The sequence below is a fragment of the Pteropus vampyrus genome, unplaced genomic scaffold (genome assembly GCF_000151845.1).
Source record: "Pteropus vampyrus isolate Shadow unplaced genomic scaffold, Pvam_2.0 Scaffold303, whole genome shotgun sequence".
Taxonomy (NCBI): domain Eukaryota; kingdom Metazoa; phylum Chordata; class Mammalia; order Chiroptera; family Pteropodidae; genus Pteropus; species Pteropus vampyrus.
The window spans coordinates 234,892-249,640 of record NW_011889084.1 but is presented as its reverse complement, the minus strand read 5'-3'; the positions used below and the strand labels follow the sequence as shown (position 1 = coordinate 249,640).

Sequence of the window (14,749 nt, the reverse complement as noted above, 5' to 3'; positions counted from 1 at the left end):
TTTTGACTATTTAAAGAGGTGTATTTTAGAGAAATAGAAAATTAATTTTATGTTATATCAAGACATTATTAAATTAAGAAAATGAATATGAACCCTTTATATTTGGTTTTTCTCACTTTGGTCACATTCAAAATACGTTTCAAACTTGAGAAAAAAAACAACCAGAGAAAATAGGGGAATATAAGAGAGCATTCTTATTAGTTATGACTGGAAAAAAAATATGCTCGACTGTAGAGTAGAAACAGCGATGGATGAAAGAGTGTGGCCCAAAGGGGAGGGCCTGGACCTGTGACTGCGAGGACCAGCTTCAGCTCACAGCATGTTTTGGTGGCTGGCCTGGTGTGCTGTGGTCATGATTGTTGCTGTTTTATTTTGAATTGGAAAATTTGTTCTGAGCATAGTCCCTCCCATTTGCCCTGGTCTCCCCGCCACCACTCACTCTTGGTGACCCTGAAACTCATATTGATGATCTACGCCAGTATTACATCTTCTAGAGTTATCAGAGCTTATGACTCCTGTTTCGGGGAATAAAAAGAGTAGGTTACTGGGATTCAGCCTAGAGAGGGTAGTTTGGACTTTTCCATAAACTCTGGGAGTCCTGGGCTAGGTCACACTCTTTTGGAGTCCCTATTTCCTCCCTTTTGACGGGAAGGGGTAGATTAGATATTTCCTGTGCGTATCAGCTCTGAAATTATAAATCCTAGGTGGAATTTATGGGAAAACCCTGTATCCAGTTGCAAAATTCATAGGATAGAAGATACAAAATAGTTCATGGAGCCCCCACTCATCCCAGGACTTTCTGTAGGTCATTTGCATTCTCAAGTTACATATTTAGGGGTTGAAGCACCCTTCCCCCATCATAGACCTAAGCTTCGGGATGGCAGAAATGCATGTTGTCTCTTTGCCTTCTGTCACTGGTCCTTAGAAAAGGGCCTGGCATAGAGTTAGTTTGCAAATAAATCTTCGTTAAGCAGTGAATCGAATAATCGATTGAATCAGTGAGTGAGGGTGTGGTATAGGTGTTGATTCAGCGCCCTGGCCAGCCCGCATGAGTTCAGTTATATCACTAAGTTATTATTACAGTGATGGTACTTTCTAGGCTATGAATCAGGACACGTAGTCTGACAGAATTTTTGTGCTGCTTGGGGTGGAAGAATCAGTTTGGGAGATGGTGTTTGGATCCTAAAGTATTGGGGTCACTGGCACAGAGTGCCAATTAAAATGAACATTTTAAGTGACATGAGCAAAGCAGGCAGGGTGACAAGCACAGCCTTTGGCCTGGGTGTCAGGGCATGGCAGGGAGTGGTGGGGATATAGAGAACAGTCCTGACACACCTTGGGCTCACTGTCATCGTGGGAAAACAGGGACCCCGTGGTACCAGGCTTTCTCGTTTTAAGAGAATTCAAGTATCAGGGTCTCTTTGTGTTCAGTTTCTCCCAATTTTTTATGTTGGTAACAAATTCATGAATTTTTATGGATCAGACAAAATATACTGCTGGCCAGATTTGGCCTTCACATCACCAGCTTGCAGTTCCTGGTTCAGACAATGAAAGCTTTATTGGTTCCTGACAAGAGAGGAGGAAGAGGTCTTTTTCCTTCCCAGTGGCACTTGAGTTAGCCCCTCTGTACTCAGAATCATCAGCGGTGTGGTGCCCTGAATGCACCCAGAGATGTCCAGTTGGATCTTAGATGAAAGCAGCCTGGCTGATGGCATTAGACAGGGCTCTGGGCAGGTGGGTCATATAACACAAGGCCAGCTGAGCAGGAAATTCAGTGATGAGCATGAATGATTCATGTGGAATGAAGCTGAACAAGCACTAAATGCTGGTGAAATACAGGTCCAGAAGAGAAAGATACAGTGATCCCTTTACCCAGTAGAGTGTTTCTGTAAGTGAAGACATAGTGGTATCTGACTTACTAAAGCATCTTTTTCAATCCTGATGAAAATAATGACCTCTGAATCAATATTGGAATAAGCAGTGTCTTTTATTTCTTGCATTTATGGCCTACATAGAATTCCTTAGGTATTTTTACATTATTTTTCATCATTTTATGTAACATCTAATATGTGAATGCTTTCTTATTAGATTCAATAAGATTCGTACAATTTGGAAGTAAATTGAGTAGAATATGAAAAGCTTTCTCCACCTACCCAGCCAGAGTATACCTAGCTTTTGGTTTTATTGAACATGTATACTTTTTAAATTTTATCATTCATTTATTCATTCACTTATTTCTTATTTCTTATTTCAATTTGTTTCTACTTTTATCTTGATTTCTTCTGTGAACTTTTTGGTTTAATTTTTTGCTTTGATTCTCTTCCACTGCCGTCCCACACCCTGCCTTCTTAAGTTAAATGTTTAATTCATTTGTTTTCAGTTTTGTTTTCTAAAGTATCAAAGTTAAGGCTATAAATTTTCCTCTGAACACTGCTTTGTCTTTATCCCACAAATTTTGCTATGTATGTAGTGTTTTCATTGTCATTTATTTCTAATTGGTTTGTGGTTTTATGAATTTTTCCTCTTCTGTTTATTTAGAAGGAAGAAATAGAGAAAAGTAAAAAAGTTCTAAGTAGTTTTTTTTGTTTGTTTGTCTATTTTTTTGCTACCTTTTGGTGTTAATCTTTAATTTTACTACATTATGATCAGAAAATGGTTTGTTTGGTTTCAGGTTTTTGGATATTTCTGTTTTATTTGTGGCCTGCCAGATCATATTTTGAGTGTTCCATGGTATTTCAAAACAATAATCATTCTTTTTTTCATACAAAGTTCTCAATATATTTATTAAATCAAGCTATTGACTTATTTTACTTGGTGAGTCTTAAAGTATGGTCCCCAACCACCTATATGAGAATCATCTAGACTCCTCTCAAAGATACAGAATTGGATCTGGAGGGAGTTGAAGCGCTCAGAATCTACATTTCTAATAAGACTTCCAGGAAATTCTTATGCTTATTAGCAAACCACTGCAATAGACTCTACTTAATTTTTGTCTATGTAATCCAATTGATTTCTGTGAACTTGTTGATTTTCCCTTATAGTTCTCTGCTTTTGCTTTATATATTTCAAATCTCTGTCATTGTGCGCATATAGAGTCATGTTTTCTGATAGATAATACCTTTTATCCATATGAATATATCAGTGTCATTTTCTTTGTCCCATTTAAAGCAGAAGGTGGGTCTTTTCAATCTGAAGTCTCGTGTCTTTAGCACTGGAACTTAAAAAAAAAATTATTATTATTATTCTGTTCCATTGTGTCTGTCTTCTGGAGCTTCTTTTTTACAAATGTTGGCCCAGATCTATCCTTTCAAGTCTCAATATTTCTTTCAAACTTTCTTATAGTCTTTTTGTACTATGTCTTATAAAATTACTTAGCTTCATTTTCTAGCATACTTAGTCACCTTTTTTTTTAATCTCCTTCTGCCACGTAGTTTACCTTTTTAAAAATGTTAGCAAAATTAAAACTTTTAAGATCTCTAGTTGTTTCTTTTTCATGGGTGAAATATCCTCTTAAATCTTTCCAGGGATATTAATTTTCTGTATTCTAAAGTCTTCTTCTACTTATTCTATTAACTCTTTTTCCTTGGATATTAGTTCTTAAGTTAATTAAATTTGGTGCCTATCTTTCAAGATGTTGATTTTCCCCAAATGTGTGCTCATTCTGGGCTGTCTGCTCAAATTTGTATTTGAGGTTTCAACTTCCTCTGCTCATTCTATTTGATGTAACCCAACCCTGGTGATTGTGGGGTTGGGACACAACATGCTCCTGGAAGCTGTGTACCTCATCTTCCCTTCCAGGTATGGGAGCTCCTAACCTGCCTTAGGGATGGTCACCTCCTATGGGGGACATCATCCTGCTTTCTTGGCCCAGTGCCCAAACTCAGGGCTTCAGCCTGTGGGTAAGAACCTTTATATTTAATATAATCGAGGAGGGCCTGGCAGTCCTAAAAGTGCCCCTAGTAATTGCCCCAGCATTTCCTCTCCCTCCAACTTGACTCTGGACTCAGACACACACACACACACACACACACACACACACACACACACACACACACACACACACACACTTCACTCCTTCTATGGAAAATTTTACCCCCCACATTTTGGTCTGTTTTCAGTTCTTCATTATGATCGCTGTTCTCTGTCTTTCAGGAATTCTTCAAAAAATTTCTAGTCAGTTGGCAGCATTCTTAGTTGATACAGCCACCCATACCCCAATTCTTATAGCCAGTCCCTGCTTTGGGCAGGCTCAGGCGAGGTACCCATGGGGCCTCACAGCCAGGAAAGTCAGGCAGCCTCCAGTGCCTCTGCTTCCTGAGGCTGTGCTCTTCCTCTTAATGTCATTCTACTCTCTAAGACAAGGGTAGTTTTTTCTTCATAATGATGGATGTTAAAGACTGAACTCCAAGGTACTTTATAAATAAATTTAGCTTTGAATGAAAATTAGTAAAAACTAAGATTCAAGGTTGAATGGGGGCAGAAAGAAAGTATCAGAAAACCGAAAACATTACACAGGTATTTGAAGCACATGTAGCATCCAAATTTTCTTACCATTGGTCCTTCAGAATTGGCGTAGGGGAATGTGATTTTAAAAATACACGGTATGAACCCATGAACCCTGAAGTTAGGGCTCGAGTCTCTTTATTCTGGGAAATTTGTGATCTGGGAGCCAACTTGAGGCGTTGGCTGGCAACACCTAGGTTTGGGTTCTCGATGCTCATTACACTTGTAATTTCTTCTAGAATGGCTGTCTTTGTTGCCAGATTATAAATTCTACGAGAACAGGGACACTATCTGGTTCATTACTCTATTCTAGTACTCAGCAGTCGGACCTGCTAATGGAGACAGATAAATTCAACAATAAATATTTGTTGAGTAAATAAATGAATAAAAAGAAGAGCAAGTCAGTCAATTAATCTGCCAATGCAGAATAAAAATCCTTTCTGGGCCAGGCAGGTTAATATAAATGTGTAAAATGGCTCATATAAGGCAATAGGAGCTAGCAAGAATTATTGCAACTAACAGTGCATGCTGAGCTAAAGGCAGTCAAATTTCAATTTTATAAGATTGCCAACCAAAATGAGAGACATTATTGGGGTTGGCGGGGAGGAAAGGGGTTGGCTACAGGCCAGTGACCTCTATGCCAGAGACTGCTGCTTCCTCTTGAGGATGGTCTTTAAGTATCCATTGCAGCTTCTTGGTCTAAATATCTGATCTTCTTGTAGGCAAAATCAATCTAAGAAGTAAAAAAGAATATGCTGTCATCTCACTTTTGAATTTTCTATGAAGACCAGGCCTCTGTGAAAGCAATCACGAAATACTAATTCATAGCTATTATCTCATTGCATCGCTTAACCTTATCAGATTGTCAGGGCATATTTTCCCACATTAGAGGTGGGAGCTTGGGCTTAGGCCCTTGCTTGGGGACACGGGGCAGCTGGAGTCGGGCCCAGAACCCAGGCCCAGAGCTTAGACCTAGCCGTTCCCCTTTCTAAAGGTAGTTAGAGGTTTAAGTCTTCATCCACTAAAAATTAATGTACTCATTATCATGTTAACTGGCCTCAAGGCAACTTTGTGTTGAAAACTCTTAGAAGCTAGCTTCATCGATTCCGTGCAAGTCCACGGGCAGTCACTGAGCCCTGACTTTCCTTTTGCTCTAGAGACCACTCGCTTACAATGCCCTGGTGCCAGGCAGGGAATAAATGTGGGCATGTGGCGAAGAGCCTGGAATTTGGAGTCAGGCAGTCATCCATCCAGACTGGCTGTGCCACTTCCAGCCACGTGAACTTGGACTGGTACTTAGGTGCCCTGAGCTTGTAAGATAAGGATACCCACTGCGGTAGTGAAAGGCTGCAATGGGATAAGGTGTGTAGACAGGTTAGCTTGGTAATTGGTAGTGGCTGTTGTTGATGTTATAGTTATTTTACTGTTACTGCAAGCAAACAGTTTTATGGTTGCTTGGTTTTGCTTTTTTCCTGGCCCAGCAGAAAGAGGCAGATCAGGCACGTAAGGCGCTAATCCACTGACCATCAAACTCCTGCTGCATTTTAGTCGGTAGTCCTTGTTCATCCCTCCCTCCCTCTGCCTTCTCCCAGGCTCTCCTGCAAGGAGGCTGATTTGTGTGCAGTCCCATCACCATTTTCCACCAGCGATGATTCCAACCTGGGCTCCACGCGGAGGGCTTTCTTTTGAAAGAGGTTGAACTTAACATTTTAAACAGTGAACACTGAAATTGCATATAGTGAGTATGTAAAACAAAGCTATAAAGTTAATTTTCACAGAGACATTTCTGGATGACAGCTTCAAAGCAACTGGTAGCTGCCCCAGCATGGTTATCCCTTTAAAGTATTAGCAGGTTGGCTTTCAAAGCGATCCACCCTAGGTCCTCATCTTTCCAAATGGAAAGGTTTCGAAAGGCTTTCTTGCGGTAGTATTGCTACTTAGTTCATCTCTCTTTTGCCCCTGGAACAGGTGCTTTTAGGTCAGATGGGTATTATTAGAATAGAGGTTACTAAAGTTTGCTCATCCAGTGTGAACAAATGTATTGTTTTCTTTTGTGAAGAAGCTACCAGCCATACAGAATTGAGGCTTCTTTTTTATACATATTTTGTAAATACAATTATAGCATTTAAATTTTTATTAATTTAACAGAAGCAAAATCAAATTGAAACAGAAGGGATTATTGAAATTTAAATTTCTTTATCATAAGAAATATTTCTTAAAATATCTTATTAGTTTAATAAATTATGAAAAACATATATTAAGATGTCAGAGTTGCCATCTTTTTAAACTCTCTGTTTCCATTTAAGATAGATTTGAATTGACTCCTTGCTATGGGTAGTGAGGCCAGGGGTGCACCATGCTGCCTGCTCTCTTCCGGTTTCTGTTAGCTAAGCTAATAGCTTAGGTTTTAAACATTACATTCTGCTGTATAACCTGAATGTACACAGTTGTCTAGTATGTATTCAGTCTCTAAATGGCTTCAGTGTTCACCATTAGACTTCTTACCGCAGCTTCTCCAGGTCTGTGCTCCTTGACTTCACCCTTTATTATTTGAATTTTGTCATCCAGGAGAGTTTTACTGAGAAGGGCTTATGGATGCTATGTTCCCCAAGTTTCATCCTGTTGAGGTTGGTGGCCCATTGTGCTTAAGTCTGGACCACTTGATCGGATACACTAAGTTAGAGAGACACTGCTCCATCGTCTTCCGGAGTCGGATGCTGCTGCTCGCCGCTTTCTGAGTCATTTCTTTGCAGACAAGATGTGTTCCAGAGCTAGAGATCAGTGATTTTTGAGACAACTGGCTGTCTAGGGTTCTCCACACCACTCTCCTTGCCACTCTTGTGGAGAATTTATTTATTTGCAAGAGTGAGGGACAGGATTTAAACATAAATGTAAATATATCATTTTTTTCCTAATCACAAAACTAGAAGTAGGCTTATAATAAAAAATTAAGTAAAACAAAGCAGAAAAGAATGCCACCCCCAGAGAGAACAGTGTTAGTAGTTTGGTGATTATTTTTCCAAACTTGTATATGTATATGCGTACATACATGCGTAGAAACTAATGATTATTTTTAAGATTGGCTTTATATACACTACACGTACATTTTTGACATGCTTCTTTTTATTTAAAAGTGTCTCTTGCTATCTTTCTGAGTGAAAGCACATGGCCTACCTCATTCTCTGTAAGGATCGCCCTGTTAGTAATTTAACCCATCTCTTATTGATGAACATTTGGATCTTTCTCTATTATGATGATGCCTCAACGATCTTTGTATATTTAATACTGAAGGATAAATTCCTTGAGGGATTTGGTCAAAGAGTATATACATTGTTCATTTCTAGTCAGTCATTTCTGTCATCTCTGCCTCCAAAATACATCTCCAGATGCATCTCCCGTCCCCACCTCTGCTGCCATGTTCATCTTTCACCGGCTACCGCAGCCACAACTGTTCACCCTGTTTCCACCGGGCCCCGCCTGTCAAAATCCAGGCATCAGAGTGATCTTTAAAAACAGAACTCATATAATGTTTTATTTCTGCTTAGCACCCTTCTGTGGCCTCTCATTGTACAGAAAACAAAATCCAGACTCTGCCCCGAGGCCCACGAAGCCCTGCCCTGTGTGACTCTCTCTGGCTCCCTGCCCTCTCCTCATTTGGTGCACACATTGCGCTCCAGTCATTGCCGCCTCCTGGCCTTGGCCTCTGCCCTCCCTCCTGCCTGACACTCACTAGGCGGCTAGTCATCACCCAGCCTTCCCTGACCAGCTTTCATCAAGGGCTCCCTCACCCCACCCACTCTCTGTCCTGTCATCCAGGCAGGCCCTTTCCTTCACAGTCCTGGCCACATCTGAGATTACGATTCTTTTTCTTTATGCAGTGGTTGTTTGGGGATCTGCCATCTTACTGCCACCATTACTTCAGCCCTTAGGGGCAACCTTAGCACGCCTGCATGTGTGAATAAATTAACAATGGTGGTCGCCACATCCTCCTTCCCCTTCACTGGTCCCTGACAGAATGGAAGGGAGTCTGTTTTACACTTGGATAATCTAGAAGGATCAGGGAGCAGTGGCTAAGGGCACAAGTCATAGCTCTGCCATTTAATCACCACCACAAGTTGGACCAGCTCAAAGGCGCTAGGCCTCAGTTCTCCAATTTTGGAAACTCCAAAAATGCAGTAACTTAAAATGTAGGTGTGCAACACTGTGAAGGTGATAAAGAGGCTGGAGGGAGCCTGCCTAGCTGACCATGGTTTCGAGAAGCCTAATGCCTCATCCAGATCTTTCCTGGAGCTAGCTGTGATTGGTGATCCCAGTCCGCCACAGACATCAGCGGGGATTATCTTGGGGCCTGGGACTGACTGGGATTTCCTGGACAGTGACAGAAGTCTCCCAGCTAGGAGCCTCCTGGGTCGCCAGCCCCCGTTTTGTTGTTTGGCTCCACAACGACTGGGCGAGAATATGGGGCTGCAGAGAGAGGGGTTTGCCCACTGTTTTCTCACCTGGCCTTGCCTCCACCCCTGCAGGACACAGAACTGAAGCCGATCCCATGTGAGATGGAAGTTTGGGCTGAGAACAGGAGCCAGTTGCCTAGCCCGTTTTAACAGGAGTTCATGTTTTCACAGGGTTTCAGTCTACTTACCTGCTCTGCAGGGTTATTGTGAAGATCAAATGAGAGAAAGACTAGACTTGTTTTGTAAAGTACAGAGCACTATTCCATGGTAAAGGATGCTGATTTTCCAGTCCCCGAAACTGCTATTGAGCGGCAGGCCACCTGGGAAGTCACGTTCCGCCGTGGAGGAGCAGCAATCTGTTGACCTCCAGCTGCCTACCAGTCAGAGTTTGAACACATGAGCCGTGACCAAAGTCTGGTTTCTGTGACGGTTGCATGGGCCACCTCAATGCACTCAACTAGAAGACCTTGTTATTATCTTTTTAAATGTCATTGACATATGCGTGCTCACTTTTAATACAGGGGTTTTATAGCATTTAAGATAATTCTTTGTTGTGGGGGACTGTCCTGTACATTCTAGGATGTTTAGCAATGTCCCTGAACTCTATCTACTAAATGCCACTAGCGTTCCTTTACCCCAGCTGTGACCAAAAACATCTCCAGTCATTGCCAAATAGCCCCTGGGGTGCGAAATCATCCCCATTTCAGACTCTGCTTTAATACGACAGAGAGACAGGGATTTGTTAACCCATTTTTTGTGGATGCCAAAATGCAGATCAGAGAAGTTAGTAACTTGCTAAGGATTATATCACCAAAGCATGTGGGTGCTCACCACCCCTTGTTACAGCCACTACCCAGACACTGACATAAAATAGTCATTCAGAAAATATTTGTCAGTTACCTGCTATGTGCCAGGCGTATTCTATTTGCTCAATAATATCACTGATACTTGGTATTAAGCAGGGTAGGAGGGAGAGAGTGTAAAAGATAGACAGATCTGCTAGTTTCCTATTGTTGCTGTAACAAACTTACCACAGATTTAGTGGCTAATCTTATAGTTCTGGAGGTCAGAAATCTAAATTCAGTTTCACTGGTCTAAAATCAAGATGTCAGCAGACTTGTGTTCCTTCTGGAGGCTCTAGAGGAAAATCCCTTTCCTCCTTCTTCAAAGCCAGCAATATAACATCTTTTCTCCTCCCTGACCTCTGCTTATAGCCTGAGATCTTCTCTTTCTGATTCTGACTTTCCTGCTTCCCTCTTGGAAAGACCCTTGTGATGACATTAGGGCCATCAGGATAATCCACGATAATCTCCCCCATCTCAAAATTCTTCACTTAATTACGTCTGCAGAGTGCCTTTGCTGTGTACGGTGACATTCACAGCCCCAGGGATTAGAATGTGGACATCTTTGGGGAACATTTATTCAGCCTGTAATAGTCTGCCTTCTGGCCCCCAAAGTTTTGTATTCATCTCACATGCAAAATACATCTGTATCATCCCAAGTTTTCCAAAAGTCTCAACATATTACAGTATCAAGTAAAAAATATCGTCCAAGTCTCATCTGCTCAAAGTTCTCATATTTCATCATATATATTATCTAAATTAGGGATGGGTGAGACTGGGTATAACCCATTTTAGAGCAAAGTTTCTCTCCATCTGTGGAATTGTGAAACAAGTCATCTGCTCCTAAATACAATGGTGGGTCAGGCATAGAATAGCAGTTATAGACATTCCCATTATAATAGGGAGAAAATTAAAGGAAAAAGGAGTCGCCAAACCCAAGTGATTTTGAAATCCAAATGGGCAAACGCCATTAGGTTTCAAGGCCTGGGAATAATCCTCTGTGGCTCAGGGCTCCACCTCTGTGCCATGGCTTAACCCTTGGAGTCATCCTTCCTCTTTCGTGAAGGGCAGCATGTGTTTGCCGCTTAGTAATTTTACAAACCTGTTTCCTGCCTGTAGAATTTTGGGAGTCTGACAGCTTTCTTTTATTTTGTCCTTTTTCTCTCCCATTCAGTTCGAGCTGATATGACATTCTCAAAAACCATGTGGGTCTCCGATGTGTGTTTCTAGAATTCACTCCATTAGACAAGAGGCTTATCCACAGATCTTTCCTGGATAATCCCATCTCTATTCCTGCTTCTACTGAGACGTCTGATGGGATCCATGAGCCTCATGTCTAATCTTCAGAGAGCCCTCAGTGTGATTGAAAACTCTAAACTTTGGATCCTTCTGAGGCACTAGCAAAAGGTTATCCAGTCACACCCTCGGTTTTCTCTCCAGAGCATGCTTTTCTGACAGGGAATCTCCTAATTTTAATATCTTTTGCAACCTGGATTGACTGAGAATTTCCCAAATAGTCAAACCTCAGTTCCGTTTTACCTAATCGTTCTTCCCTCACTCTGTCTCTTTCCTCTCATTTTTTATTCTAATCAGCAAGAAGAAATCAGACTGCATTCAACACTGCTTGGAAATCTCTTCAGCTAGATATCCAAATCCATCATTTACAAAGTTCCACTTAGCACATAATTGTAGGACACAATTCAGCTAGAATTCTGCCACTACGCAACTGGATTCCCTCTCCTCTAGTTTCCATATGTGTTCTTATTTCCTCACCAGCGGCCCCTGTAATGTCCATATTTCTGTCATTGGTCTTGTTAGGATGATTTCTCTAAGATATCAGATTTTTCTACACCGTGCTTCTCACTTCTTCATGAGCCCTCGCTGATTTGCAGGGCCGAGGGATTAGGACTTAAACATCTTCAGAGAGTCATTATTCAGCCTGCCGCATAACTATGAAGTTTATTGGTCAACCACCAAACCTTCGCTGATTGCTTCTCCTTTTCTCACAACTATCTCAGATACTACGAGGGCCACGGGGGTAGTGTAGCTAGGCTGACCAAACATACTGGTTTTCCCAGTTTATGCTTTTTTGTTCCTGTGTAAATGTAGTGGTGTTCTTTTTCAAAAATATTCTGGCTTTAGTGATAAATTTTTTGGTTACTCTTAGATCTTAATGCTTGGGCTAAAGATTGTAAATCTACAGTCTCACGGAGATGAAACACATGAACAAATTGTCAAGCAGTTATAGTTAAGTGCTAAATGTTCTGACATTTAGGTGCTTCTAAACATCCTTCTGTATGGTAAAATGTCTGGCAGATAGTTGTGCGCAGGACAGCCCCGTACAACTATCTACCTGCCAGACATTTTACCGTATAGAATTTCAGAGTCATCTGGAGGCCTTTGGGATTTCATATTCAAAGTGTGGTCCCTGGACCAGCAGCATCGGCATCACCGTGTTAGAAATGCATATTCTCAGGCTCCATCCAGAACCCACTGAATCAGAAACTCAGAGGATGGGACCCCGCAATCTGTTTTAACAAGCCCTCAAACCAACACACACACACACACACACACACACACACACGCACACGCACACGCATACACACACATTCTTAGAGGCGTCCCAGGCATGTGAACACCACGCCACAATTAATACTATAAATACTGCTTCATCCAGAGACTTGCTCATTTGTTCCCTCCCTTTGTTTTCTCGTCTTCAAAGTGATGACAACACATGGATAGAGATGGTTTTGGTACATGTTAGTTTGGTTGCAATAGTTCTTCGATTCTAAGGATCTGTTTTCAAATGGGCTTTTCTCAGAGAGGTATATTCTATTTTTCACTTCTCTTGACTTTTGGCAGGAACTGAGGAAAAGTCTGGAGCTTAGTGTAAGTCTACAAAGGAAACAAAAGGATTGTTCCAGTGATGAGTATGACTCCATCGAAGAAGACGTACTCTCTGAGCCTGAGCCTGAGGACCAGGAGCTGGTGGGCCATCCCAGACACGACCCCGCTCTGTCCAGTGAGGACTCAGTGCAGAAGGATGTTCCTGAGGACCAGGAGACAGAAGGACGCCCTCCCCAGGGCCCAGACACCCTCGTGGTGCTGGAATTTAACCCGGCTTCCAAAAGTGAGCTCCATCTTACCGTGGCATTTCTTTGCCTTTGATATCTCTGGATCTAATAGGAGGACTTAAGTTTCTAGCAGTGTTTTGAGTTCGGCTTTGGGTAGACTGCCTCGCAACCTAGGGATGTATCAGTCAGGTCTCTGTTGACTGCAAGAGGCAAAGGCTCCCAAAGGCCCCCAGATGATCCTGAAATTCCAGATGGTCAATGTCTGGCAGATAGTTGTGGGGGCTGTCCTGTGCATTGTGGGATGTTTAGCAGCATCTACAGCCAATTAGCTTAAGCGAAAGGGTCTACATATTGGCTTGGATAACCAAGGAGTCCAGGGCTTTGCAGGACTGGTCTCTCTCCTCTCCTCTTCCCTTCCCCTCTTCTTCCCTCTCCTCCCCTCCCTTTCCCTTTTCTTCTCTTTTCCTTCTCCTTTCTTTCCTCCCTCTTGCTTCTGCCTTCTTTTGTCCTGACTTCATACCATTCTTAGGTAGGCGCTCCACAGACAGACACGGGGTTGAGACATTGGCTTTGTAGCTTCATCAGGAAGTGGATTTCTCTTCCTAAAAGCTCCAACCAAAGCCCCAGGCCTGGATCTTGAACCCATGTTGGGTCACACATCTCTGAACTAGTTGCAGTGGCTCTAATTGGCCAGATCCGGCCACTAGGACTACGGGTTTGTTTATTGCTGCCCGAAGCAATGAACTGACAGTAGTCTTCAAAGGAAAATCAAGGTAAATCTGAAGGAGGCAGAAAGTGTGCAGTGTCCGTCAGGGGAGGCTCTCCAGAGAAACTCTGGAAAGTAGAGTGAAAAAAACAGTTGGTGGGGGGCGGGGCAGGGCTTACCCGAGGCAGTCCTCACCCTCCATCCAAGCTGGCTCAGCCTCCACCTGCTGCTCCCTCTCCATTCTGAGCACATTCTTCTCAAAGCTGAGTGTGTCATAGTTTCTGAACGAAATACCAGGACCAGCCAGTTGGGAAGCTCGAGTGAACCTAAGGAAAGAGAAATGAGGGAATGTTTGAAATCAGTTAGTGAGTTAATTTAGTCTGTTTGGGCTGCCCTAACGAAGTCCCACAGATGGAGGTGGAGTTGGGGTGGGGCTTAAACAGCAACAGAAAGTTATTGTCCCACAGTCCTGGAGGCTGGAAGTCCGAGATCAGGGAGTCGGCAGCGTCGGTTTCCTGTGAGGCTTCTCTCCTTGGGTCGTACCTGGCTGTGTCTTCACATGGTTTCCCCCTGTATGTGTCTGTGTCCTAATTTCGGTCTTCATATAAAGATACCAGTGAGAATGGATCAGTGCCCACCATAATTGACTCATTTTACCTTAATTACCTCTTTAGAGACCCTGTCTCCAAATACAATCACATTCTGAGGTACCGAGTGTTAGGACTTGAACATATGAGTTGTGGGGGGACATAATAACAGGCAGCCACACCCAAAGGTCGACGTCCTCAGAGAGGGGAATCTTTGTCCCTCAGAGGTGCTCTCATGTCCCTTACCTCTAAACCCTTGATTGGGCTGATCCCTTACCTTTCCTCTTCACGCTGACCCCTGAAACCGGGCTCTCTGCTCTCCCCTGAGGACTCAGCTCAGAGGCTGCTTCCTCCTGGATGCCTCCATGTGCTGCCAGCAGGGCCTGCTGCTGGTGCCTCCTCTTCTCCCACGGTGTCCTCCTGGCTCTGGTCTCGCTGACCCTTGCTGTCTTTCTCCCCGTCTGGCGTGCGAGCTCTGCCAGGGCGCAAGGCCAGCTCTTCCCCTCTCTCGCATCCCCAGCATCGGGCACTCACCTGGCACATTCAAGCTGCCCAAGAAATCTTTGTCAAACAAATGAGGGAGCTG

General features: G+C 42.9%; 1 protein-coding gene across 1 annotated transcript in view; it reads left to right on the top strand.

The window, feature by feature from the left end:
• The window catches only part of KIAA0556 (KIAA0556 ortholog), a 179,175-nt gene that overhangs the window by 73,476 nt on the left and 90,950 nt on the right, over window positions 1-14,749 (top strand). Inside the window, exon 8 of the mRNA XM_011376974.2 lies at window positions 12,659-12,926. Within this exon, the coding sequence (XP_011375276.1) occupies window positions 12,659-12,926 (268 nt within the window). The remainder of the gene's footprint in view (window positions 1-12,658; window positions 12,927-14,749) is intronic.